Source organism: Podarcis vaucheri (genome assembly GCF_965113315.1).
Source record: "Podarcis vaucheri genome assembly, chromosome: 5".
NCBI lineage: Eukaryota > Metazoa > Chordata > Lepidosauria > Squamata > Lacertidae > Podarcis > Podarcis vaucheri.
Genome location: NC_138763.1, coordinates 86,518,358 through 86,543,515, shown reverse-complemented (window position 1 = coordinate 86,543,515; position 25,158 = coordinate 86,518,358). Strand labels below are relative to the sequence as shown.

General features: G+C 44.3%; 1 protein-coding gene and 2 long non-coding RNA genes across 4 annotated transcripts in view; all 3 read left to right on the top strand.

The window, feature by feature from the left end:
- LRMDA (leucine rich melanocyte differentiation associated) overlaps positions 1–3,751 on the top strand; it is a 753,700-nt gene extending 749,949 nt beyond the window's left edge. Inside the window, 1 exon segment of the mRNA XM_082225164.1 lies at positions 1,171–3,751. Coding sequence (XP_082081290.1) covers positions 1,171–1,250 — 80 coding nt within the window. The 3' untranslated portion in view covers positions 1,251–3,751.
- An 838-nt stretch (positions 3,752–4,589) lies between these two features.
- Positions 4,590–25,158, top strand: part of LOC309533622 — a 230,041-nt gene continuing 209,472 nt past the window's right edge. The window contains exon 1 of one of the 2 annotated variants that reach the window (XR_014220330.1): positions 4,590–6,360. This is a non-coding gene — a long non-coding RNA (uncharacterized lncRNA). The remainder of the gene's footprint in view (positions 6,361–25,158) is intronic. The other variant, XR_014220331.1, reaches the window with a different exon arrangement.
- LOC309533662 lies at positions 12,569–21,593 on the top strand. The gene is made up of 3 exons (XR_014220393.1): positions 12,569–12,651; positions 19,609–19,698; positions 21,561–21,593. It is a non-coding gene; the product is annotated as an uncharacterized lncRNA (long non-coding RNA).

The window sequence follows — 25,158 nt, the reverse complement described above, 5'->3', positions numbered from 1 at the left end:
CAAAGAGCACTCTCTCACCAGGATTTCCATAAACAGCCTTAGTCCCAATTTCTGAGAAACATGGCAGCCCTCGCAGAGGGCTTTTATCACTGCCGTCTGCCAAAGGAGTCTGAGGAATGTTGCTAATTAAACAAAACAAAACTATTGCTAATAAAAAACACACTTCGTGGTCTTTAAATTTTGATACTTAGAATCTGAAAGCACATCCAGCCTTATGAAAAGGGGTAATGATATCCACAGTGTTCATGGGGAAATGACATTCTAGAAGATAAAAGCCTGGTTTTCCGTAGATGCTGACTCCTAGGAAATGGCTGAGGAATGGGTAAATTGGTCTTTTTCTTGGTCCTGACACTTTTACTCCATTCACCCATACATCTTTTCCAATTTCATGCATTAATATGATTTATTTATTTTTTTAAAAATGCAGTTAAATAAGTAGATAAGTGTAATTGTAAAATAAAAATTTGCATTTCAAAACATACTCTTCCAAAAATACTTATTTTAAAATGTATTTCTAGTGCGCACCTACACATGTTGACTCAATAATAAGTCTCCCATTGAGTTCAATGGTGTAAGTTCAAGCCAAGTGTGCTAAGTGTATTTGAAGGGAGCCTTTGGGGGGGCTGTTGATCCTAAGCTTTCGAACTCCCTGCAGGACAGAGATCCACAGTGGGCAGGGCAGAAAGACCCAGTTTTGCTCCCCAACCCACACATATATAAAAGTTTGGGGAGTTCAGTCCAATCCAGGCCAATAGCTTCTTCCTCCACCTTGAGAGCTGTTAAGCATATAGCAGTTTACTGAAAGATTCTCCATAGGTAACAAAAGTACATTCAGTATCTCTGTTTTTAAGTTTTGGCATCTTTAATATCAATCAATTACAGTCAGTTTGAGACATTTTTGGTTGTAGTTAATGAGGGGTGGGGGGAGAGAGGGAAGGAGAGGAAGACAAAGTGAGGGGGGAGATGAGGGAGGCATTAAACTTTATTTGCATAATATATGAGTGGAGTTTTTTGTTCTCATCGGCACATGGATGGGTGTCTTATTTTTATACAGTACTTTTTACGGAACGGAATTCCTAGCTTTACCTTTTCCTGCTCCCATCTCCTTGCACATGCAACCATTACACCGATGCACTAAGTGCTAACCTTTTCGTTTCTCTTCTGCTGCAGGTGTCCTAGGGAAATGCCGCTATGTCTACTACGGGAAGCAATCTGAAGGCAACCGGTTCATCCGTGACGACCAGCTCTGAGGCAAACTCCGCATCAGCAAAACCATCCACGTTAGCCACACACCACACACACACACACACACGCACAAACTTCATCCACATCTTTAAAAGGGGTTAAAAAAAAAAAAGCTTGTGTAAACCAAAGTCCTCCAGTACCTTCTGCTGACTTTGCCAGACCTGTCAAAATCATCCTTCTGCTTTAGCTTGAGTAGTCACATAGAGATTGACATGATTGCCTCTAAGCAGGTCCCATCCACCAGTGTGACAGACAGCTGCAGCGAAGCACCAGGCCTGACAGGAAGAACACCATGATGGATTGCCTGGCCCAATTGCTGCTTGCAGAAGAGCAAAGGTCACACCTGGGGCCTCACTGAGCATGCTCAGCTGCTTTTAACAAAACCAGCCCTGTTTTATCTACAGCTTGCCTGTTGAGTAAGAAAGCTCTGTGTGTGACTGTGAGTGTGTGTGAGAGAGAGAGCGCGTGTGCGCGCGCGCACACACACACAACAACAACAACAGTTAACCTGGCTGCTGCTTGAAGTTTCAAATAGCACCCCCTCCTTACCTGCCTTTATTTTTTCTCAGGAATTAAGTGTTTATGGTAGATGCACAAACAATGCAGCCATGCCCTATGTGGCTTTGTGTTTCTTTATTGGGGGAAATAACAAAAGCTGTCAGAAATGTGATTTAATTTCAAATGCTGGAGGGGTGGTGGAAATTACTTGATAACATGCGGAAGTGTTAATATTAATTCCAAGCTCCTTGGGCAGGAGTTGGTTTCATAGTTGTCGGGGGTTTTTTTTTTGCAAAGAGGAGGTTTGGAGGTAAAAGTGCAGGAATGGAAAGAGCAGGGAAACAGCAACAAAAACTGCTGATCCGGATTAATTTTGGGAAAGGAGAAGGGACAAAAGAGCCAAAGTCCTCTCCCCTAACCTTAACTTGTGGAAATCAGAACCACAAAAGATGTATCTGTATGTCCTTAAGCAGTATTGACAGTCCTTTTATTAACTACTCATCAGCATAGATCCAAATGGAGCTAACCACACCTCTTGCCTTTTTGTGAACTAAAACTATCGTCTTTTTAAAGTGTTTTCTGAAAGGATTGTTTCGTATTCTGTTTTTTTGGATAGATATAAAATCCCCTAAATATAAAACCAACTCATGTTTGTGTAATGAAAGCTATTACCATCTGAGGGACCACAAAGTCTTCTGTGAAATGGGTTAGCGGTCTCAGGCTGAAAGTAGCCATTACAGTAGACGTGTGTTTGAAACTGAAAACAGCCAGGTCAGATATCTTACCCCTTTCTCCTGCTTCTGTAACCTGTAGCAGTACAAACCGCGATCATGCTTTGGGTTTCCCTTCTCCACCTGTGCTCCTTGCAGGGAAGTATGAGGGATGTTCACATTGTATGCTTCGTATATCTTGACATTACTAGTGGAGAGCAGAGGCAGATAAGGTCTTGGGCTGCTGTTTTCAGTGGCAGCCTTGTAACCTCTGGTTCCGACCCCCATTCACATTCTAGATTGAGGACATGCTCACAGTGTGGAAAGGAAGATCACATGGCCTTATGTGAAGGGTGGTCTTATCCACCCATATGTTAACTTTTGTATGTGGAGGGGGAAGCAGTGTTTGCAAATACTAAACCAGGTCACTAGCTGATTACCATACTTTCAATACAGTCATTTATACCACACAAAGTCATAGAGCATCTCACCCAGGGTAGTCAGCAGATTTTGACTTATTCCAGCTGTTTGTTGGACTCCAGTTTTCATAATCCCTGACAAATAGTCAGGAGTTCAAATCCAACCACTGGGCAGCAATTTGGCTACACCTTAACTAACCAGACCTATCTATCTATATCTGCATACATACAGAAAGTCCCATTGAGCTCCATTTCCACATTCACATAGCAATAGGTCAAGAGAAAGACTGAATCCAGGTTTAACATTGGGAGCCAATTTAAGTTTTAAAAAAGTCCTATATTTTGGATGCAAGTGCGTGAGTCCTGCAGTTACATTCCTGAGTGTATAGCAGGATTGTGACCATTCCAGTATCGTGTTCTGTCTGCATTTTAATACATACAGATATGTATATATGAAAATGTAGAAGAATATCAACGTGAGAATTCTACACCACGAGTTGACTGCAAAGGAATTGCTTTACAGTGGGTCAAAACCAGGAATCCATTTTCAGGAATTATTAATTTGTTATTAAACTGAATCGTGATCCAAAAGGCTTAAAATTAGAGGCCTGAGGGTAATTGGTATGACATTAACACATGCAAAAAAAGTTTTTGGGGGAACTTGAACCCGTTTTCCCAAAACAACCGCGAGCTGTACAGATTTACATTTGACTGGCTGTTTTGAATCGTAAGTACATGTTTTGACCATGGCAGTGGAGTTCAAAGCAGGGGTGTTTGAAATCACCTTGTGTCACATTCAGTCTGGTTGGATATCTCTTCTTGTCTACATCAAGGACTTTTTAACCCTGCCTCAAACAATAAAATGCACTTGCAAACTGACCACATGACTTTGGTGTTTTCCCCCCTCTCCCACTGCAATGGTATGTTGTTATGTCAAAACCATATGTATCATTCTCAGAAATGCCTTTTCACCCTTTGGAGGCAGAAGTATTTTGAGAATGCATTGTGACCAAAGCGTGGTATTATTCCCAGCCTAATTTGTTTTGAGGTTTGTTTGTTTGCTTTTCCAATGTTGCATATAGCAACTTTAATTAAAATCAGCATAATTATATAACGCTTCAGCTACACAAAGGCTGGCATACCTTTTTATTTTATTTTGTTTGGCTGCAGTAGACTAAAAATCAGTACATATATACAGTTTCCTTGCTAAGAAACAATAAAATAGTATGCAAAGGTTCTGTTGCTATTCAAGCCTGTTCTCAGCCCCCGGCATGGTGGGCAAATGGCAGGGCCCACTGAGGTTGATGCCTGCCGGATCCTGCCTCTCTGCCTGTTGCAGCCAGCAGCGTAGCTAGCTGCTCGGGTGCCAGGGGCGGCGCGCGCGTCCTGCAGCCGAGGGTGGGGAACGCTGCATGGAGCCTTTTCGCTGCCTCCCCTTCAGCTGTAGGACGGCTGAGGGAGAGGTGGAAGGCAGACGCAAGTCCCACGCTGCCGTTTCAGGCAGCGCTGAGCCTGCAGGTGCCCAAGCCACCATGTCACTCACAGGAGAGATGTGTGGCTTGGGCACACTGCAGGCCCCACGATAATTGCCAGCCCCTGCGGTGTGGCGCCCAGTGCCAGCCATGTTTCGTTACGTTTTTTGACTGAACTAAAAAGTTTTGTGAGCCCTTTTTTAAAAAAAAAAAACCCCTCATATTTTTGTCATTTTGTCACCCCCCCCCCCCCCAGTGATGACACCTGGCGCAGCCCGCACTCCCTTCCTCTGCCACTGGTTGTAGCCCCCCGCCTCTACCTTCACTTGCTGGAAGAGACCAAGTGGCTGCCTGTCTTAATCAGGGCTGGGCGGCCTTCATTTTTATGCCCCATGATTCTTTGAGTCAACACCCACCTAGCTTGCGACACCATTGTTCCAACTGTCTTTTGCAAGCATAGCTGGGTAAAGCTGCGTCCAGCCCAGCAGGCGCTGTTGGCAGGAAAAGGAAGAATGTTGCTGTGGGCATGCCACTGGGAGGCAGCAGTAGCAACTCTTCCCAATCTGAGCAGGACCCCCTGCTCCCCCACACACACTTTGCATTACTTACTTGGAGGAGCAAGTATTTTCAGGCTTGGAGGAGCGCAGGTGGCTGAGAGGCCTCAGATATTTCACACATGTCCTCTGCGACCCTTGGATGCCTGTGTTTTATGTAGAAGAAAAGAAGCCTCCCTACAACTTGCATCCTTTCCAACCCAGACAAGACTCTCTTGTGCTGCCCTGGAATGTGGCAGAGCAGGGAGCGTGCCCATCTAGGTCAGGAGGAGCCCCAGTTGCTGTGGGGCCCTCTCAGGCCTCCATTCTTCTCCTGTAGAAATGAGAAGCACACTGGAACCTGCAGGCCTTCCTTGCCAAATCATAATCGACCAGTTTAATAACAATTAACCTTGGACACCCACTTAATCAATTCTTAACGGACCAATTAGGAATCATGCTTCCCTTGTGTCACGCATTTGATGTTTCTGTTGTGACCTCTGCTAGTGCCATTGGAAACTCCAATTGCAGGGTTTTTCAGTATATGCATGGGACTGTTTCTGTTTAATTGTGAATTGCTTTGGTGAATAATATTATCCCAATGGTAGATGAGAAATTGGAGAGGAGTGGTGAAACCACGTGAATGCCAACAGCTTGCACAACACTCCGTGTGTTTAATTCCATTTCTTTAAATGGCAAAACACTGACTGTCTGGATTGGGGATCCAGTGGTTAGGTGGTAGTGCTTTTCACTGCCAAAACAAATTGTGCAGGTAAAATACACCAGGGAAGGTGATTCATCCCATCATGGTCAGTTCGGACGATACATTTCAATCCCAGAATAAGGCTTTTTTTCTAAACCCTGAACGTGCCCCCCCTTCCTTTTTACCCACAATTTCCCATTGGAAAAATGCCCTCCTGCCCCCACTTCCCCTCCCCATTTCCCTTTGGTTCCCTTTTGTGTACTTAGCACATTCCTGTGCTGAAGGGTGAGGGGAATATTTCTGACACTTATCTGGTTTGTGAAAGAGTGGCAGTGTTTATAGCCTTTGCTTCCCTGTGAAACTGTCACTTCCTCAATTCTTTCAGATTCAGCTGGCCCATGGAGAATTATTCTTAGATTGTGTTCCCAGGACCTCTGCATAACCAATTATGCCTGGTCTCTCAGGGAAGGCTAGTAGTATCGCTATAGCAGGCCATTTGTCCCATTCAAAGCCTTGCCTTGGCGGCCACTGAGTCATTAACAAAATGAAACTGGTTAAATAATCTGCTCTGAGGACTTAAAACAAAACAAAAAAACCTTCTGATATATATTCCACCCTATGCTAAGGCATTAGACTCTGTGCAGTCTCTGTGCATGTTTCTTTATCTTTTTTTGCTTTTCTTTTTAAATCACAAAGCATCAGGGCCAAGTACCATGCCTGAGGCTGAATTCAGAGGTTCCTCTTCAGGTGAAACATCAAAAAAGAAAATGGAAATTCAAGGTAAGTCAAAATGGTTTCAAGAAAGCTAGCAAAGTATCTCGAAACAGTTCCACACAGTTATTGTTACAGGACAGCAAGATCACAAAAGAGAAAGGGAACCTGAAACTCTGGAGCAGAGAGTAAAGTGGACTAGAATTGGGCCTATTATTTTTAATATTGTCCTTCCGCACAGAGGTGCTTCAGGCTCTTGATCACTTTTAGTTGCCCCGCGCTGCAACATTCCCAATGCTGTGCACGCAGCCCAGGGTACTTGGCGCATGAGTGCAATAACAACACCCCCCAAGCCACATTTTTGCATACAAAGTTGGTCATTTTCTGCAGCCCTTTTAGGTGGCTGGCTCTGACTTTGATTTGTAGCCTAATCTTTCTCCTGAAAGAGCTGGATGTCTCAGCTACACCAAGTGTCAGCTCCTTGGCAGAACACAGACTTATTTAGCTTAGGGAAATTGCCAAGGAATAAGAGCCTGAGTGTGGCTGCTGCAAACTATAAAGCAGCAGGATTCAGATCGCCATGAAGGCACCTATTGTACTGCTGTGAAGTCATTCTGACTGCTGCGGCATTTATGGCGTTTTTACAAAAGGATGGCCAGTTATACTTTGTGACTTTTAAGGCTATTAACTCTTGGCACACTTTTAAGGGTTGAAATTAACCTCCAAGACGCTGAGGCAAGCAGCTTCACCCACCACACTTCTAAGTAGGGGGGGGGAGTGCTTTTGGCCAACCCCCACCCCAACAGACTACGCAAACTTTCAAGCTGATACCTCTCAACCTTGCTTGGAGACACTGTCGTCTTAATGGGAGCTCTTCCAATGTCACATACGAGTCCAAGTGAATCAGAAGAATTACATCATATGGAATGCCTTTCTGATTCCCAAATCCTGGCTTGAGTAGACATTTCCAACCCCCCCACTCTAAAAACAAAACAAAAAAAGCATCACTGGCTATTAGCCCCTGCAGTGTTAGCTGAGACTAACAGCTGTTCTACAAGGCTTGAAAACATCAGGCATTTGGGAGAGGGGAACTTAACCATGGGTAGTTCCCACATGTTCAGTGCTTCATTTTAGCATGCCCAGGATCCATAAACCGGGAAGATGCTGTGGTTAGCAGCAGTGGGTCCCAGCATCTGCCCAAGGATGCAATATGCATGTCCTTGCATACACCACCATACAAGCTCTCCACGATCCTTTTGCCATAATCCTCACCCTTATAAAAGTGATACCAAAAACTTTTAGACACCAGCTTGGACTGGTGAGGCAGCTACACTTGGTTTTGGACTGGGATAGCCTGAACACTGTTGTGCATGAGCTGGTAACCTCTGGGATGGATTACTGCAATGTGCTCTGTGTGGGGCTGCCCTTGAGGTTGGCCCAGAAGCTGCCACCCAAATGCTCCCTGGGTAGGATACTGCTGGCAAATTACCCCACTGTTTGAAATAATTACACTGGCTACCAGTTAGCTACCAGGCCAAGTTCAAGGTGTCAATTTTGGTGTATACAACCTTGTACTGCCAGGATACCCGAAAAGATAATCTCACCCTTTAAATACCCAGTTGATCATTGCACTCTGAAAGCGAGGGCCTTTTGAAGACACCATCTTAGCCACACAATGTAGGAAAGGACACCTGCCCTTTGGAATTCCCACCCCTTGAATATCTGACAGGTGCCATCTCTGTTGTCTTTTTGGCACCTACTGAAGACCTTTCCTCTTTCAACAAGCCTTGTTGTCCCTCAGTCTGCATCTGTATTGGAATTTTTGAAGGAGTTCTTAATGTGCTTTATCAGTGGTTGTTTGCTGAACCTGGGCTCCTTTGGGGAGAAAGGCAGGATACAAATCTAATAATAAATGAACAATATACCTCCCCCTGGCCCCTCCCCTCCCTCCATGGGCTTTGTCAAAATGTGACCAAGGCAAAATTGTTTGAGGAAAATGTGTTTTTGTTCATTCTTCTGTAAGGAAGAGTTATCTGCAAGGCAGATGCATTCAGCTCACCCATCTTGAGTTTGATAGGAGGACAGAGAGAGAGAGAGAGAGAGAGAGAGAGAGAGAGCAGGGGTTCAGGAGCAGAGGGGCAGGACAGGGAAGAGACAGAGAGCGAGGGGGAGGAATCCGAAGGGAGAATGAGTGATGATGACGACCCGAGATCTCCAAGCCTAAGCAGTGAGTCAGAGGACTCCCAAAAGGGAGCCCCAGTGAGCAGAGCAAGGGGGGGATCCGGGGGGACACCCCAAGAGGAAGGGAACAGAGGAGATTCAGAGAGCAGCAGCTGGAAGTCGGGACCCACGCTCATAACTGAGAGCGGCAGCAGCTGGAAGTCGGGACCCATGCTCAAGACTGAGAGCAGCAGGGAGGAAGGTAGCCAGGCATCGGGTTCCGGAGGCTGTCAGCAGGAGGGAGGGCACGAGTCAGGGGTGGTCACACCCTCCTCAGAGAGCGAGGCAACGGTTAAGAGGAAGGCAGGGAGTTGGGCGCGCGCGCCAAGTTCAAATGCAGAGGAAGCTGGCGCAGCAAGCAGCCCGGAGAGGGAGCCGGGTCCCAAAGCCCGCCGAAAGGAGGAGGAAGGAAGTGGGGGGTCTTCAGCGTCAGAGGAGTCTAGGAGGGAGGAGACTAGGAGGAGCAGTGGGACCCAGAGACGCAGGGAGAGGCGTAGGAGGTGGAGCAAGGCTAGGGTATTAAGCTGGTGCACAGGGGGCGGAGAGTCAGACGAGACTTCGTCGACCTAGAATGGAAGGTGTAGAGCTGCACGCTGCAGTTCGGACATGAAACTTGTAACTCAATAAAGACTCTTATAAAGTGAACGTTGGCTAGCGTGGTCCTGTGTGAGCTGGGACCTGGTGGCAGCTCTGACAACCTTCCACCTCACTTGTTATTTTTTAAATCTCTACCTAATATTCCACACTCCTGCCCCGGTGAAGCAGGGCCTAGGATGTTTCTCATTCTTTAACTGACTTGAGATGATCATGGCTGGTGGGGAGGGCAACAAATTTTTTTTGAAAGCACAGACACCTTTGGAAAGACCTGCTTTCATTAGCTTGGAGTGTCCTCCCCCCCCCCTTCCTCTGTGCTCTAACACAATTATTTTTACAACACCTTAGGGAAATAGCCGAGATGTAAGGGCCTAGCTTGGAACAACACCTCCCTTTACAATGAGGACATATATAGTCGGCTGGTCTCCATGGTGCACCAAAAGGAGGCAAGCTGTTTATTCACACAAAATAAATCCCTTTTCCATAGTGATGACTTCAAGGCGCAACTGGAAACTCTAAACCTGAGTCAGCCATTTGTGGACTTAGCGCTTCTTCCTGTTACATCCACAAAGTAGCTCACAGTTAAAGCTGAAAGATCAGCCTTTCCCTGTGGAAGGAGAGTTTAACACACGAACTCTTAGACTCCTGATCGCAAGGAGCCAACCACCGTATCCTAAAATAGCATCATTATATGCACGTTGTGCCAAAGGATGCATTTCTGTACACATTTTAACATTAAAAATACACATTTTATATGCATTTTTGGTATATATATATAATTTCCATTTGAAAACAATGCTCCAAAATTTGGAAAATGTACAATAACTGAAGGAGAGCAGTGGTGTGATCTGTCTGTTAGTCCAGGAAATGCAAATCCGGCCAGCCCTATAAAAAGAAAAAGAAAAAAGATGCAAACTGAACAAACTGACTTGAGAGTCCTCATGCAGAATTAGAGGTGCATTTACTTCTGCAACTGCATCTGTATCACCAGATTTTGCTCCCAAACTACTACTTTTTTATGCCACTGTGAGAACTAATGGAATCTTATTGGGTGGGAAAGGGTCCTTGGGAAGAGGTGAAATTGTAGGATGAAGGCTTTCAGCCTCCAGCTTCTGGTTTTGTCCCCAAAGCTCCCCCCCCCACTACACACCCACAGAAACTAATGGAGCCCCTAAGTTCCTATGGTTTCAGGGGAAACTCCCAAGATTGGGGCGGGGCGGATCCTGGCACTGGCCCTTCCCTGTCCACACTCTCTGGTTATCCTGACTGGCTAACGTAAATAGAATTGGCCCCCTTTGAGTGGTAGATTGCAGATGGACTCCATCTCCCCAGAGGGTCTTTACTGAGTCCCCACTCCCCCAAATTTGTTTTCAAGTAGCTCTCTGCTTGGCCATCCCTCTTCCCTCTGTCATTTTTGATGCTTGGACACTTTAGCAGCTTAGAATGCAGTAAGGCCACTCCCCATGTTTCAAGTTGCATTTGCATGCTGTTGTATGCACCAGAAAGGGGCTAGGATGTCTTTACCCAATGCACATTACCTGTCTGGTTTCCCAACAGGAAAACACACCCTTCAAGTCCTGTTCGTGAGGCTGATATCCACACATGCACAATGCCTCCTTCAATACACACACCCCTGCTTAACTGTGAAGTAAATGTGGTTTAGTTTTCCTTTTGGATTGATGCTAGTTTGAACTGATGCTGGCACACTGAACATCACTATTTCTCTAGCATCTCTAGTTCCAATGCTAGCACACTGAACATCACTGTTTATCTAGAAACTTTAGGATAGCTTTGCATTGTGCATAATGTTGTGGGTACACAGCTTCAAATCAGTTTTTTGGGTTTTTTTTTATTATTTTCTAAGTCACTTTGAGTATATTTATTTGCTGAATTCTGTTTATGAATCACTTCCCATAATATATCCTGAAGCAATTTCACAATAGAAAACATAATCAACAATTTATTTTTTTACAAAATTTCATATATAAAAACAATGAGGAGGAGAAACACTTTCATATGCAAAAACAATACAAAAATACAATTTCACTAATCAGAACAATTAAAGCAATTTCATATGTAAAACAATTTCAGATCTAGTACAGATACAGACAGATGGGACATAAGCAAAACAAATAACGAAATACACATTTGGGGTCGCATGAGCTTTGGGATTTTTCCACGTTTATAGCATCATTTCCCTTTCTACCCACTATTTTTTAGAAATGTGTGTGTTTTAATGAGTGTGGTGATTTTTTTGGGGGGGGAGGATGGGTGCCTAGAGGTCAAAGCAGTGTGTGTGTGTGTGTGTGTGTGTGTGTGTGTGTGTGTGTGTTGTACACACATGTGTAGACATACAGGTCGTCTTTGTGTTTATATTCATGTATTCCTTTTGTAAACAGTCTGTGCGGTGGCTCCTTTCTTCCTGTCATCAAGGCACTAGGCAGGCGTATGAGAGATCACGAAATGACCCCATGCCCATAAGAAATAAGCAGTTTGCTGGTGTGATGTAATGCGCATCAAGAATGACAAACTCAAGGATTTTCTTCCATTCCCTGAGATTATTGCTCTTGCCATTTCTCATCTCCTGCCTCCAGGCTGCTCACTCTGATTCATGAGATGAGGGAGGTAGAACCCTTGAAGCTTTGGTGATCCGGTTGTCCTTATCCTATTGCCCAGAGCTGCACATGCTAGTGAGGGATCATAAATTCACCCTAGCCTTCTTTAATAACCTAGCTGCTTTATTTAGCCCTCTGACCCCCTGCTGCAGTGAATTCTGGGTCTGCCTTGTGCGGAGCCGTATTTCTTTCAGTTGTGGCGCTCTTCTTTTTTTGCCAGCCAGTGCTTTCTTCCATTTATACGATGGCAAGGGAGGATAAAAAATGAGGGCACCTGAGTTCTAAAGTAATATGTGATGCCTGATGAGTTTGTGGCCTCTGTGTCCTGAAACAGACCCTTCTTTTGAGAGCGGGAATGCTGTCGCCGGCCTTGCGGGAACAGTGCTGAGGACAATTCTGAGGCCAGATTATGTCATCAAGGATCTGGCAGCATCACTGTCAGCCACTGTCCTAGTCATACCTTCCAGAACATTCCATCCTGCGAGTGAAGCTAACACTGGAAGCTATGTAGTACAGTGGTGCCTCGCAAGACGAAAAGAATTCGTTCCGCGAGTCTTTTCGTCTTGCGATGTTTTTCGTCTTGCGAAGCACGGTCCGTCGCAACTGCGCCTCTTCAAGCGGCTTTAAAAAAAAAGCGCAAGATGCTTTCGTCTTGCGAAGCAAGCCCATAGGGAAATTTGTCTAGCGAAGCAACGCAAAAAAACGGAAAACCCTTTCGTCTAGCGAGTTTTTCGTCTTGCGAGGCATTCGTCTTGCGGGGCACCACTGTAGTTGCTAGGCAGCCACTCACACATGGTTTGCACACTTTCACTCCTCCTCCCTTGGGTTTTATTTTGTCCACCAATCAGGCAGGGATTGACCCTAAGTTTGCTCAGGTATTGGCACCAGCCTAGACACAAGGGGTGTCACGGCCTCAATTCCTTAGGCTTAGGTAAATTATTATGAAGAGAACAGAAAGCACAATGGGACGCTAGGGACTATGATTGGAGGCCTGGTGGGACCCGGCCCCTCATGATTGGGGTGGGGAGGATCTCAGCCCCATCCCCCCATACTTTGGGGGGGACTGAGCTACCTTCAGCCCTATAGAGTTGGCGTCAGCAAGGATTTTGCGCTAGGGACTTAGCCTTACGTTCCCAAACAGGCATGCTTGTCAGTTGCCCATGTCTCCATCCATTGGCATATAGACCTGACACCATCTTACATTTTCTGTTCGCATTACACAGAGAATCTCTTAGCTTCGTTGTCTGCAATGCAAACCCTTGTCCCATTTGGAAATACAAGTAGCTGTACAACCATCATAACCATTCTAATCCAGAGCACAAAAAGCATATGCATAATTGGTGGGGGTATGTGTGCGTGGTCATCGTCATCGTCATCACCACCACAATCATGGATTGTGTTCTCCTCTGGCTGCTCCCCCCAGCAGGTTTCAGTGGTAGCTAATGAAGAAATGCTATAAAACTGCTCAGCTATTTTTGTGTGTAGGGGGGTGGTCATTTGTTGAAACAGGTTATGTGAGTCTTCCCCCCCCCCGCCGCCGCCACCGCCACCCAGTGTTGCAGGGTAGGTCCATATTGAGTTGTAGCAACCTGTCATGATAGTAGCCAAGCCTTCACTGGTTCACAGAAGAGATAAAGGACCCCCCCTCCCTAGTTTCACTTCAGATTATTTTGCTCCAGAATAAATTGGACTGGATCTTGAAAGCAGAATTGATTCCACAAGCCATTGGGCAGGCACAAAGAAGCCTACCTAGCACAGCACAGGAACACTGGACGTTTCTGAGGTATTTCTGAGGGAAATCAGCAAAAACGACACTGCCGACACAGGCTGCCATACGTCCAGATTTTCCTGGAGATTTCACCAATTTCTGCCCGGACAATGCTTGCGGCTGCAGTATTCTGGATATGTCCAGGAAATTCTGGACATATGGCAACCCTACCTGAGAAGTAATGATACGATCAGTACTGGGGGTATCTGTGCGTGTAGCAGCTGAGGGATACTCCTAGGCTACAGGAGACTCTCTAGGCATACCACTCAAAGGGACTGGGTTGGTAATGACATTGCTAATCTGGCACCACAATGAATGCTAAAGTCCATGGCTGATGAGGTCTAGCATAACATGGAGACATCTCTAAGCTGTTCCATGACTCACCTTGCTTATTATTTCTAGGCAGGCCACATAACTCACCAGCAACCAGTAGATTCATCCAGCCTTTGATATGGAAGTCAATCTCACAAATCTGAGGAATCCATCCCAGATTACATTATATTTGAGATGGAATTTAGCACTGTTTCCTAGTCCACTGTTTAGGAGCAGCTGGATGCTTGGCTTGCAGGAGGCTGACTTCATTAGGTTGGGGTCAGATCTCAAAATAAGTCTACTTGTAACACAGAATTAGGGACAGGATACTGGGTGCAAATGAAACAAACCCTGCACTTAGTTTGGGAAGGGGGAAATACTTGCGTTCCTTGCTTAAATAATAATCCCCAAAGCTTTTATCATGAACAATTCCCATTCTCTTGGATCTGAAAATAATTTTCCTTCAGGGTCTCCTCTGCTAAATGGCAACACATTTAAGGCTGGGAGCGGGGCTGTGTCTTTAACTGCTAGTCAAAATGTTCAACAGCAAATAAGGAAAGAAAAGGAACAAACTAAAACATTTATCTGCGTTTGAGGGGGAGATTGCTATTTTCTGTACATTCTCTCTCCCCATTTACACCATCCCACTGTCATGTCCCTGTGCCCCTCTCTCAAAGCTTGGCTTAGCACATATGAGGCAAATCTGTAAGCCCCTGCCTTGTGCTTGATTTATCACTCTGTCTAGGTAGCCAAATGATTTAAGTGGAAACCAGCCTCATAGCCTGTAGGTGCTACTGACTTTTTAATAAGAGGGATTTTTGTAAAAATGCCACTTGCCAGAGGAGTCACATTATCACAGTCTGATTGTATTTGGAAAATGCTAAAATTAAATCCACAGAATTTCACCTCCAAGGCCATTAGATTTAAAAAAAAAATATGTGCTGTTCATATTAAACTGGAAGGTAGACAGAGAGCACACCCTCGATTGCAGAAATCAATGACAAGTGAATAACTATTAACTATAATTCTTTGGATACCCCATCACCTCTTCTGAATTGGGGCTTTTCAGTAATATGTGCAATGAAAGCAATTTATTGGGGAGGGAGCTATTTAGATATGTTTATGGCATACAAAATTATTTTCTATAAAGTACTGTCATGATGTTGGCACAGCAAAAAGAACACAGAACGTTTGCTTCACATGAACCTTCTCCTGCCAAACTTTTTTCTTTCAGGCTCCCCTTCTCTAGCTACATTTCTCTCAGCACATGGCCTAAGCTGTTGGAAACTAGAAATGTTTCATCAGAGCCAGAAGCTGCAGTACATGCACACCTTTGCATTACTTGTAGATTGTTGCATTTCTATGCATTTCTATTCTGCATCAGGCATTTTACCACTATTCCTAATTTCAGATTGATACCTCTCTGCTTCTTCCAAGTCTCCTCAAGCAACTGGGCAACTGGATAGCTCAGTCGGTTAAGCATGAGACTCTTAATCTCATGGTCAAAGGTTTGAGCCCCACATTGGGCAAAAAGATTCCTGCATTGCGGGGGACGGAGGGTTGGACTAGATGACCCTTGTGATCCCGTCCAACTGCAACCGTGATACCTTTGGTCCCATGTTCCCCTCTTTCCCTTTCCTTTAGCTCTGCAGATTGTTAGCGTATGAAGCAGATCTATATTACCCTCACTCTTCACCCCATTTTCATAGGAATGGCAGCCTTTTAGGGCCTCTGACAGGCACCCACACTTCCATTTGTGCTTTTCTGGGATCCCCAATTGGTGTGTTGTTGTTTGCAAATCACACCCTGCTCTTCGGTCCTAAGCGGGGTGCCAAATTTAATAAAATATTGGGGGGGGGGGAGTAAGCCCTGCCCTGCATAACACACACACCCCATTTGAATGGCAACGCCCAGCACCCTTGTGGGGGTCCTGAGCCCCTCAAATATTTTATGGAGGGGCAAAGGGACCTCAACCCTTAAGAGTTGGCTTCCACTGGTCTCTCACAGCTACTGTTTATAAATCTGGGCACAAAGTCAGCTCTGGGAAAGGACAGGTCCCTCCCACCAATTGCAACAAAAGTTCCCAAGTATTAAGGCTGCATCCTGATCACAACGAAGCACTCTGATCCTGTGGAGGAAGAGAAGATACTCAAACAAAACAATCCAAATCCTTTGTATGACTGACATCCAGTCTAGGTCACTAGGGGTCAGGTGACCATCTGGAGTGAACACATGTGGTTTCCTTAGAGACACCTCGGGAGCAGCTGGGGCAATGGCTCAGTGACTAACATCAAGGACCATCTCTTGCTTGAAAATATCCTTTCTGGAATGCAGAGGAGATGTGCTTGGGTCAAGAACTTGACAAATTACTGTCTGTGTCTTGCAGGAATTAATCCGAAAAGAAAAATCCACCCTGACCTTCTATGAACTCAGATGTTGGGTGGCTGGTCCAATGTTATGGCTGCTTCATAATATCAATTAGACGAGTGGGGAGCGTGTTGTTTTAAGTTTCTGAACTATTGCTGTTGCCTGCGTCCATTTGTCTTCTCTCTCCCCCCCCCTTATCTTTCCAGTGTGACATGACAAGGATTCGATGTGACACACACCAAACTTTGAATGTCCCGCAGCCAGCTTCAGTGGCTCGGATGCTGTCATCTTGAGCCACATCAGCAGGACTGGCTCAATGGCTGCGTTCGTGACACATGTCAGAAACTTTTAAACGTCTGCTCTTTTTTTCATCAGGATGCTTCTGCATCCTTGCGAGGGAAGAGCTGACATTTTCTGTTTGGGTGGAAGTTGCTGCGGTCCCCTCTTCCTGCCTCCTCTAACTGTCAGCCCAAGTTTCCCCTAAACATATCAAAAGGCAGCCAAATAAACCTTGTCATTTAGAAATATATTCAGCAGTAACCAGGCTTTTACAGCAATGTTTTTGTTTTTGTTTTTTGTTTTTTTAAAAGAAACTTGGGCACATTTTCTCATAGAACAGATGCACCACACAAAACACAGCGCCAGGCTATCTCTGACCTTTGTTATGTGCTGCATTCAAAACTGATGTGCAGAACTCGGCTACACATGAATTCCTTAACATTTCTGGACACCCTCCCTCCTGCCCATACACTAACGTGGAACAATTTGGTGTACAAATCACACACGGCATGGGAGGAGTGTCCCCCACACTTGGCAGAATTAACATTTTGAGCAAAATGTTCAGTTTAAGGGCAAAAGAATAGGCAGCTCTGCAGATACGCAGCAATGGGCTCTCAAAGATGGCTGCTATTGAAAGTCTCAGTACTTGGCAAGGAGAAGCAATTGCTGGATATGTTATTACACAAAATCACTGTAGACTTCTTTTGATCCATCCCACCCAGCCCAAATGGACAAAGGAAGACCCTGGCTGGATCAGATCATAGAATCATAGAATCATAGAGTTGGAAGAGACCACAAGGGCCATCGAGTCCAACCCCCTGCCAAGCTCAAAGATCAAAGTGTGTAAAGTCAAGCATCCTGTTCTACCAAGGAACTTCCAAGAAGTCTGCAGCGAAGCAGGACAGCATCATCCCTCTCTCGCACTTAGTATATTACCTTTGAATACAGTGCTTCTGTGAAGCTGGTATTAAAGGCTGTTGCATTAGCAGTACTTTGTTAAGGAAACTGTTCGTAAATATTCCAGAGTGGTCGGTTGTAGGGATGGAAAGAGCAGCTTTATTCGATCCAGTTTCAGTCTCACTGGTGCTCAAGCCCAGGTCTGTCCCATTTTGTGTAGACTTTTTGAAACGACGCCCAAAGAGTCCACAATGAAATGGTATGCATTTTGTACACAGCTTTAGCCAAAATACTCATTTTCTCCATGAAAGCACGCGTATTTCAAAGTGTTTCAATGCCTTTCCCATAAGATATACAATTTGCAAGCACTTTTCGTTCACCGAAGTCACATTCTAAAACTCAGAGAAGTTGTGATTTGATCCCCATAAGCAAGTCCAGAAGCGCTGGACTGGAACAAATTCTTCCTCCGTTCCTAGATGGTAGATATTTGTTTCCTTAATGGAGCAACTCATTAGGAGACAGTATTATGACACCTTTCACCAATCTGGTTTGAATTGGGAATGGGGAAATTAGCCTATTTCTGTTCTGTGTATGTTTCCCATATGTGCAATCATAGGTCTATTCTGCCCCATGCTTTGTGGACTATATTGTTTAAAGCACATTAGAATTTTGCACTTAAATTGTACACATTTTGCATGCATTTTATGTGTATTTCCACCCTAAAATACAGAATTCTGAATGTCCCCCCCCCCGATATATGTTAACTTAGTGATGGAAGCCCAGTTTGGTTGACACCATCCCAAGTTGGGGGGGTTCACAGTATGGACACCATAAGAAGGCCCTTTTCTGCACCCCTCTCAGTGGATTAATCCCACTGGAAGAGCTCCATCCCTTGCCAGCTGCAGCATTGGCTGGTGTACGTTTTGACAAAAAAGAGGGGGGGTATCCATGTAACTTTTTGTTTCTTTATTTCTTTATTTTTCTGGCAGACTTTGAGAAATGTGCAGGCATGGTATTCCCTTCTGCCAAAGTTCAGAAGGATCAGCTGCAGTGGATGTACTGCAAGGGCAGGCTTTGCAATTTGTGAGTGATTAAACGAAGGATTACTTCATCTCCCCTATTTTTTTCTTCTGGGCAATTTGTGTGAAAATAGTACATATCATAGAGGTGCCCTTTGGCAAGAAACCTGCCAAAATTCAGAAGGATAGATGTAGGGTGGATTTTGATGTTGTTGTTGCTAGGCAGTTTTAAAATAGATTTTGTGAGGGAGAACTAAAAGCGATTGACTTCCCTCCCTGTAGTTTTTGTGCGTAATGATTTTAATATGAATGCGGCATACATTGCAGAGATGCCCCTAGGAAAGTAAGCTGTAAAAATTCAGAAGGGTAGGTGCAGGGGCTAGAGAGTTAAGATAAATGAAAAGAACAGCTTCAGGCTTGTGTTCTGCTGAATTGACACCAAGGCATAGAAACTAAGTGCAAAGCTGATTTGACAGGAATGGAAGTGTGGGCATGTGGCAGAGAGGCAGCAGGACTTGAATGTCCAGCAATTCCCAAGCATGCACCACTTAGCAGAGCAGGGAACAAATACAGAGCAGACAAGCATAAGGTGATAAGTCAACATCCCTTCTCCAAAGCACTGTGGCTGGAGATCCTTGGCAACCTGTCGGCCACAAAACTGCACTCCATGCCTGTCCACATCCTGACATTTCCCTTACATCAGGGGTGGCTAACTTGTGGCCTCCAGATATTGTTGGACTACAAATTCCATCATCCTTACCATTGGCTTGGGCTGATGGGAATTGGAGTCCAACAACATATTGGAGTCCAACAACATTTAGCCATCCCTGCCTTATATGTTAATTGTGTTGGGAAAGATTTTACATCCTCCCTAGGACCATAGCATTATGGGATTAAATAATATTGTCAGGGTGAGTTTTACTGACAGCTGAAATAAAGTCACCAAGCTAGCTCCTTCCGTGCTGAAGTTAATTTCCTATTTCAGTTTAGGCATCTGCAGGTCTACCACACAATACCACTAGTACAGAAAAAGGGGGGAGAGAGAAAATGTGAGAAGATTTAACAGAACTAAGATGCATTTGTTTTTGGCTTCTAATTAATCAAGATAACATCTCTTTCAGCCATTAGACAGTAAAATCAATAGGCTGGGCAGCCTGACTGCCATTTAGACTTATATACGAACACCTATTATTGGCAAAATAGTGATGTATTTAACCATTTCATCCTTTATTATATTTCAAATAAGGATCACTCTCGACAAGAAGGAGATGAACCAAGTGTCATGATAATGTTCGCCTTGCTGTAAATGTTCACCTTCTTCACCTTATTTCCCCAGGTAGGGTTTCTTTCTTACGATTGTGAACAAAAACCACACCTCAGAATACCAGACTCTGCCTGATAACTGAATTACAGCTGAAATTTGAGACAAATTTGGAGGTGAAGTACATGCAGACATTTCTAAAGTAGTTCAACATTTTTGACAGGGCTGAGCTGAAGCCACTCACATATTTTTATGAACACTTTCAAATGTCAAAACCAGTTCAGTACCTATTCAACTTCATCCCTTCGTAATACTGTCCCTCCAAATGTCTGCAAAAGTAGGGGAAATTGCTATGTAGGAGCAAAGACCCTGCTGCAGAAATGTCGTGTCTCCTTTACGAGAGCAGCTCTCCTCTTAATAACAGTTTCTGGGAATCACAAGTGAAGAGAGAGCTGCTGTGCTCAGCTCCTGCTTATGGGCTTCCCATAGGCATCTGGTTGGCCAGTGTGGGAAAGGATTCTGGACAATAAGGGCCTTTTGTTCTGATCAATCTTCCTATGTTCTTAAATCCAGGATACAGTCATCTTGCTGATAAACATTGGACCTCTTGCCAGCATCTCTCTTGCTTAGCTTTCACTAATAGGATAAATCAGGGCTTTTTCCCCCCAGCCAGAACTCTCTGGAACTCAGTTCCATCACCTCTCAGGTGGGTGCAATTGCCATTATAAGAGAACAAGAGAGGCGTTTGTGGTGAGTTCCGGCACCTCTTTTTCTAGAAAAAGAGCACTGGTACCAATACTATCCATATCAGTACCTCATTTTTTTCCCTCTCCTCCAGGAATACTCTGGTGCTTAGGATTGCCTAATCACATTCAGCATATTGTTGCCATATCATTATATATCTTTCAAAGACTATCAAAGGAGCAAACACTAAATATGGACCCTTAGGTCATATCCACACCAAACATTTAAAACACTCTTATACCACTTTAACTGGAGAAACTCGGTAGCTATAGTTTTTTAAAAGTGCTGGGAATTGCAGCATTGACTGAGTGTGAAACATTGGATACATACAACTCATTATTTTATTTGGGTACGGTGTCATTTTTTGTCCTGGCGGCTGCTGCTGCTTTCCTGGATGAATCTCACAGTTGGTCCCACTCAATCAGGGATCACCCAGTGAATGGAATACAATAAGCCCACAATTTATGTGGGGTTTACGTTCCAGGGATTGCGCCTAAAGCCAAAATCATGTATAGTCAAAACACACTGGGTTCAATGGTGAGCACAATTGCCAGAGTCATCTTTCCCAGAACCCCGTTCCCTTTCTGCCCTTTTATTAGTTTTTTTTTTTTAAAGCCACATACATAAAGCTGAATACACATAAGATAAATGTACATAGGTTGTGGAGCTCATTGTACCCCAAAAAAGGACCTAGCCAATCAGATTCATGGCGATTTTACTATGGGCAAATGAGGGCATCAGAAATAATTTATTATTTTCTCAATGAGCGCCTAAATCATTGAAATGGGATGTTCGGCACCGGCAAGAAATGTTTGCAAACAACCGTGAGCAGTTTTAACTCAGCTCTGACGTGCAAATCGCTTTCCCAAGAACATTCCTGCTGGTAATAAAAAGTTGCTGACTCAAACTTGCTTGCATCAAAGGGTTAATCTGAGCCCCTCCCTCAAGTTACTGTGGGTGGGATTTAGCAATTTCCCAGAAGCCTTTGCTCCCTCTCTTTCCCTCTGCTTCCTCAAAGAAGCTGCAGCCAATTAAAGGCTCCCACCTGTGAGGAGAAGCAGGTGAGTGAGAAATCTCTCCAAAAGGAGATTTTTATGGCCCGCTTCTTTAGTCTGCATGGTTGTTTAGTAAGGAAGCAAAGCTCTTTCTTTTCAAGTCGTTTGGAACCACTTTCTTTATTTTACTGCCAACAGATGGATACTTGTTTGCTGAAACGTCTGAAACTCAGCAAGTAAGATCTACATTTTGGTATCTATGATTTACTCCAGCCTAAGTGGTTTTTTGTGGAGGAAGTTGGTTTAAAGGTGGCCATGGGGGGTCACATGTAAAATCTAACCAAATTTTAATGTGCTTGGCTCATGGTGCTAACTACGAGAGAGTCAGGAATCTCTCTTGCAAACCTCTCTCCAACACATTCTAGAGCACTAGGGATACCAACCCCTTCCCTACTCTCTTCAGCTGCTAATGTAAATTAATGAGAACAATATTTTCCTTCTGAATAGGTTAGACAAATGCTAAATTATACGCGGGCTGTATCGGTAACTAACAGCCAAATGTGCATTATTCTCAGGGCACTGCAACATCGGATGATGGAACAGGCTCATTTTAACAAATCTCTGAGGCTTCAGACCAATAAAATATTGAGGTATACATAATTTGTCTACCAAAGTTGGAAAACAGCAAAGTAATTTGGGGAAAGTTTGTAGTTTTATGTAGGCTGCCGCTGTTCGACGTCCAAGGCGCCTTGGGCTGTTTTTTTTTGCCACATGAATCTGCACAGCTGCACAAGGCCCCAAATCAGCCTGTTTTGAGTTTCCCCAGCAGCACTTAATTTTAGGCCTTCCACCCACCAGATCCTTGATTGGTTGAGAGGCAGTGGATGAAAACAGCTGCTTTAAATGACTCCCCATTCAGTCTCTTTCATGTCTATGTACAATCTCTTACTGATCAACTTTGGGGTTTTTAGCCAGTAATGAGACAGTCTAAAGGCCAACGTGACCAGGTAAGCAATATGTCTAGCTTTGCTTTTTAGATGTATTCAAAGCCCTGACTTCTTTATGCCTCTTTCCTGATCCTCATTGTTGTCCTAACTTGGCTGATTTTAATAGACTATGATAGGTCTATAGGTATGCTGTGTGTTTTTATTGCCTGCTTTGAAAATGCACCATATCCATGGGTTTTGCTTGTATGCAAATCAAAATCATCATTGTATCTTGCAGTCTCCTCTGTTTTTACTGTGGTTTTTTTTTTGTTTTTTTTTTTTGGTCCTGCTCCTCTGTCTCCTCGCAATATTTTAATATTCAGTTTAATACATTTTCCAATATAATGGGGGTTTAGTTCTCTCCTGCCAGGTTTTGTTGTCTTGCTTCATGAAGAACAATAGCCATAGAAAGATGGCCTCTAGCACTGTACAATTTATAGGTGTGGAGTGGTTTAAATAGCCAATTTGTAAAAGCTTCAGACTCAATTTATGTGCTAGGTTTCCCCTCCCCCCGGCATTTACGTTGATAAAAGTGTAAAATGTGCCAAGCTTCAATTCTGTTTACTCCTCTTGCACCTTACCAACTAACCAAAGAGAGAGGGGCCTGTTCAACACAGTTCCAAGTCCATTTGTCATTGAAAATAACAAATGCAAAAATATTCTTAAAATGCATAAACCATAAATTGAAGCTACCTAAAAAATAAATAAACAGATGGAGATAGATTCCTCTCTCTCCTGGAAAATACTTTTGGGGACTCTCTCTCTCTCTCTCTCTCTCTCTCTCTCTCTCTCTCACAATTTCTCCAATGGCTGCTACTTTTCTTAATCACATGGACGATTCCAGCCATTCACGGATCTTGTAGTGACCAATCACAGTATGTAGCCAATCGCTTTCAGTTATGAGTGAGGTAAGAATTCCTGGATTACAAGAGGGAGACGAAGCACCCAGCTGATGAAGCACCTCAGTGCCAGTGGAGAAGTGTCAAGATAAACTGAAGTTAAGCAGACAGGCAGGGTGAATTCAGCAGTGGAGTGGAGGCCAGGGTAGTCAACTCTTTCTCCTTTTGATCCCACAAACCCTGGATTCATAAGAAAATAAGCTTGATAAACAATAACAGCTACAAAGACAGAAAGGTAACTGGGGTTTGGGAGTGTCACATGTATAACTGTCCTGCCAAAGAGGAACCCTAGATGTGTACTTGGTGTAGTCGGCTTCTGGTGCACAAGGGGCCTTTGTTACCCTGAGAGATTGAGGATGTTTTTTGTGTGTACGTACCCTTGCCTTCTCCCCATTTTTAGTGCAAATACATTCTGGCAAGCTCCTGAATAGGGTTAGGGCAGGGATAGGCAACCTAAGGCCCATGGCCCGGATACTGCCCAGTTGCCTTCTCAATCTGGTCCGCGGACAGTCTGGGAATCAGTGTGTTTTTACATGAGTAGAATGTGTCCTTTTAATAATAATATTATAATAATTTATTATTTGTACCCCACCTATCTGGTTGGGTTTCCCCAGCCACTGTGAGCGGCTTCCACAGAGACCAAAAATACACTAAAATGTCACACATTAAAAACTTTTATTCAAAATGCATCTCTCGGTTATTTGTGGGGCCTGCCTGGTCTTTTTACATGAGTAGAATGAGTGTTTTTATTTAAAATGCATCTCTGGGTTATTTGTGGGGCATAAAGGTTCGTTCATTCCCCCGCCTCCCCCCAAAAAATATAGTCTGGCCCACCACATGGTCTGAGGGACAGTGGACTGGTCCATGACTAAAAAAGGTTGCTGACCTCTGGGTTAGGGTGAACATCAAAACCTGTGGTCAAATACGAGGGTAAATGCTCACCTATCACAGGTCCTCCTACTGAGAACGGTTGGGGAACTGGGCTGGGAGCAAGAGAATGTGGGGTTACAGAGTGTGTGTCTGTGTGTACTGCAAGGGTCTGACAGAAGACTGACAAACCACATGGACAGATAGGTCACTGAAGAGGTGCCTCTCTACTGAGGGACTACAAGCAGACAGAAGACATGTTAGGATTCCAGTGAAAATGGCAACACCCGTAAGGCTGTTTCTAGGCATTCTGCTTCAAGAAGCCTAGCTTTTAATACAGCCCTTTACCTGTCAGGTATCCAAGCTGTCTCACGCCATCTAGACATCATGCATCTACCCAGCATTGCCCCCTTCCCCCACACCAGGCCTCCACCTCCATGTATTTGCTCAGCAGGAGCCACAACACAAAACCACAACACTATTGATTCTGGATGCTTAACTGCATCAGATGCAAAAGCCTGGGTGCCAAGTCCCGGAATTGCTGTCAGCATCCTGGCTGTGTTGCTAAAGATGGGGCCGGCTAATTCAGTCAGGTCTGCTCTTTCTGCCACCGCTTTGAGTGACGTGCATGGCCCAGTGCACATTCACTGAAAACTAGTATCAGGGAATGACATACAGTTTGATAACATAAGATGCTTAGGGTTTTTTTGGCTCAAGTGAGATGTTCAGAGCTAATAGCCCTGGTGAGCGGAGTTTTAGCTGTGATCTGTACCTTGAGATATCGGCTGTGTCTGGCTCAGGGAAAAAGGGGGAAAGAATGAAAGCTTATTTCTAGAAAAGGCTTCCGATGAGCAGCATTTGTCATTGAAGGGGAGATGGGTATAATTAGCTTGTCAGTCTCGTTTGGGCTGAGCTGGCTTTCTGCGCTAAGAAAGATGGACTAACTGCCAGAGCCGCTGACAGGTAGTCGATAATGCAGCAATTAATGTCATAAATAATTCTGGAACCAATTATATCAAAATGGACTCTGAGCTTAAAAAAAGA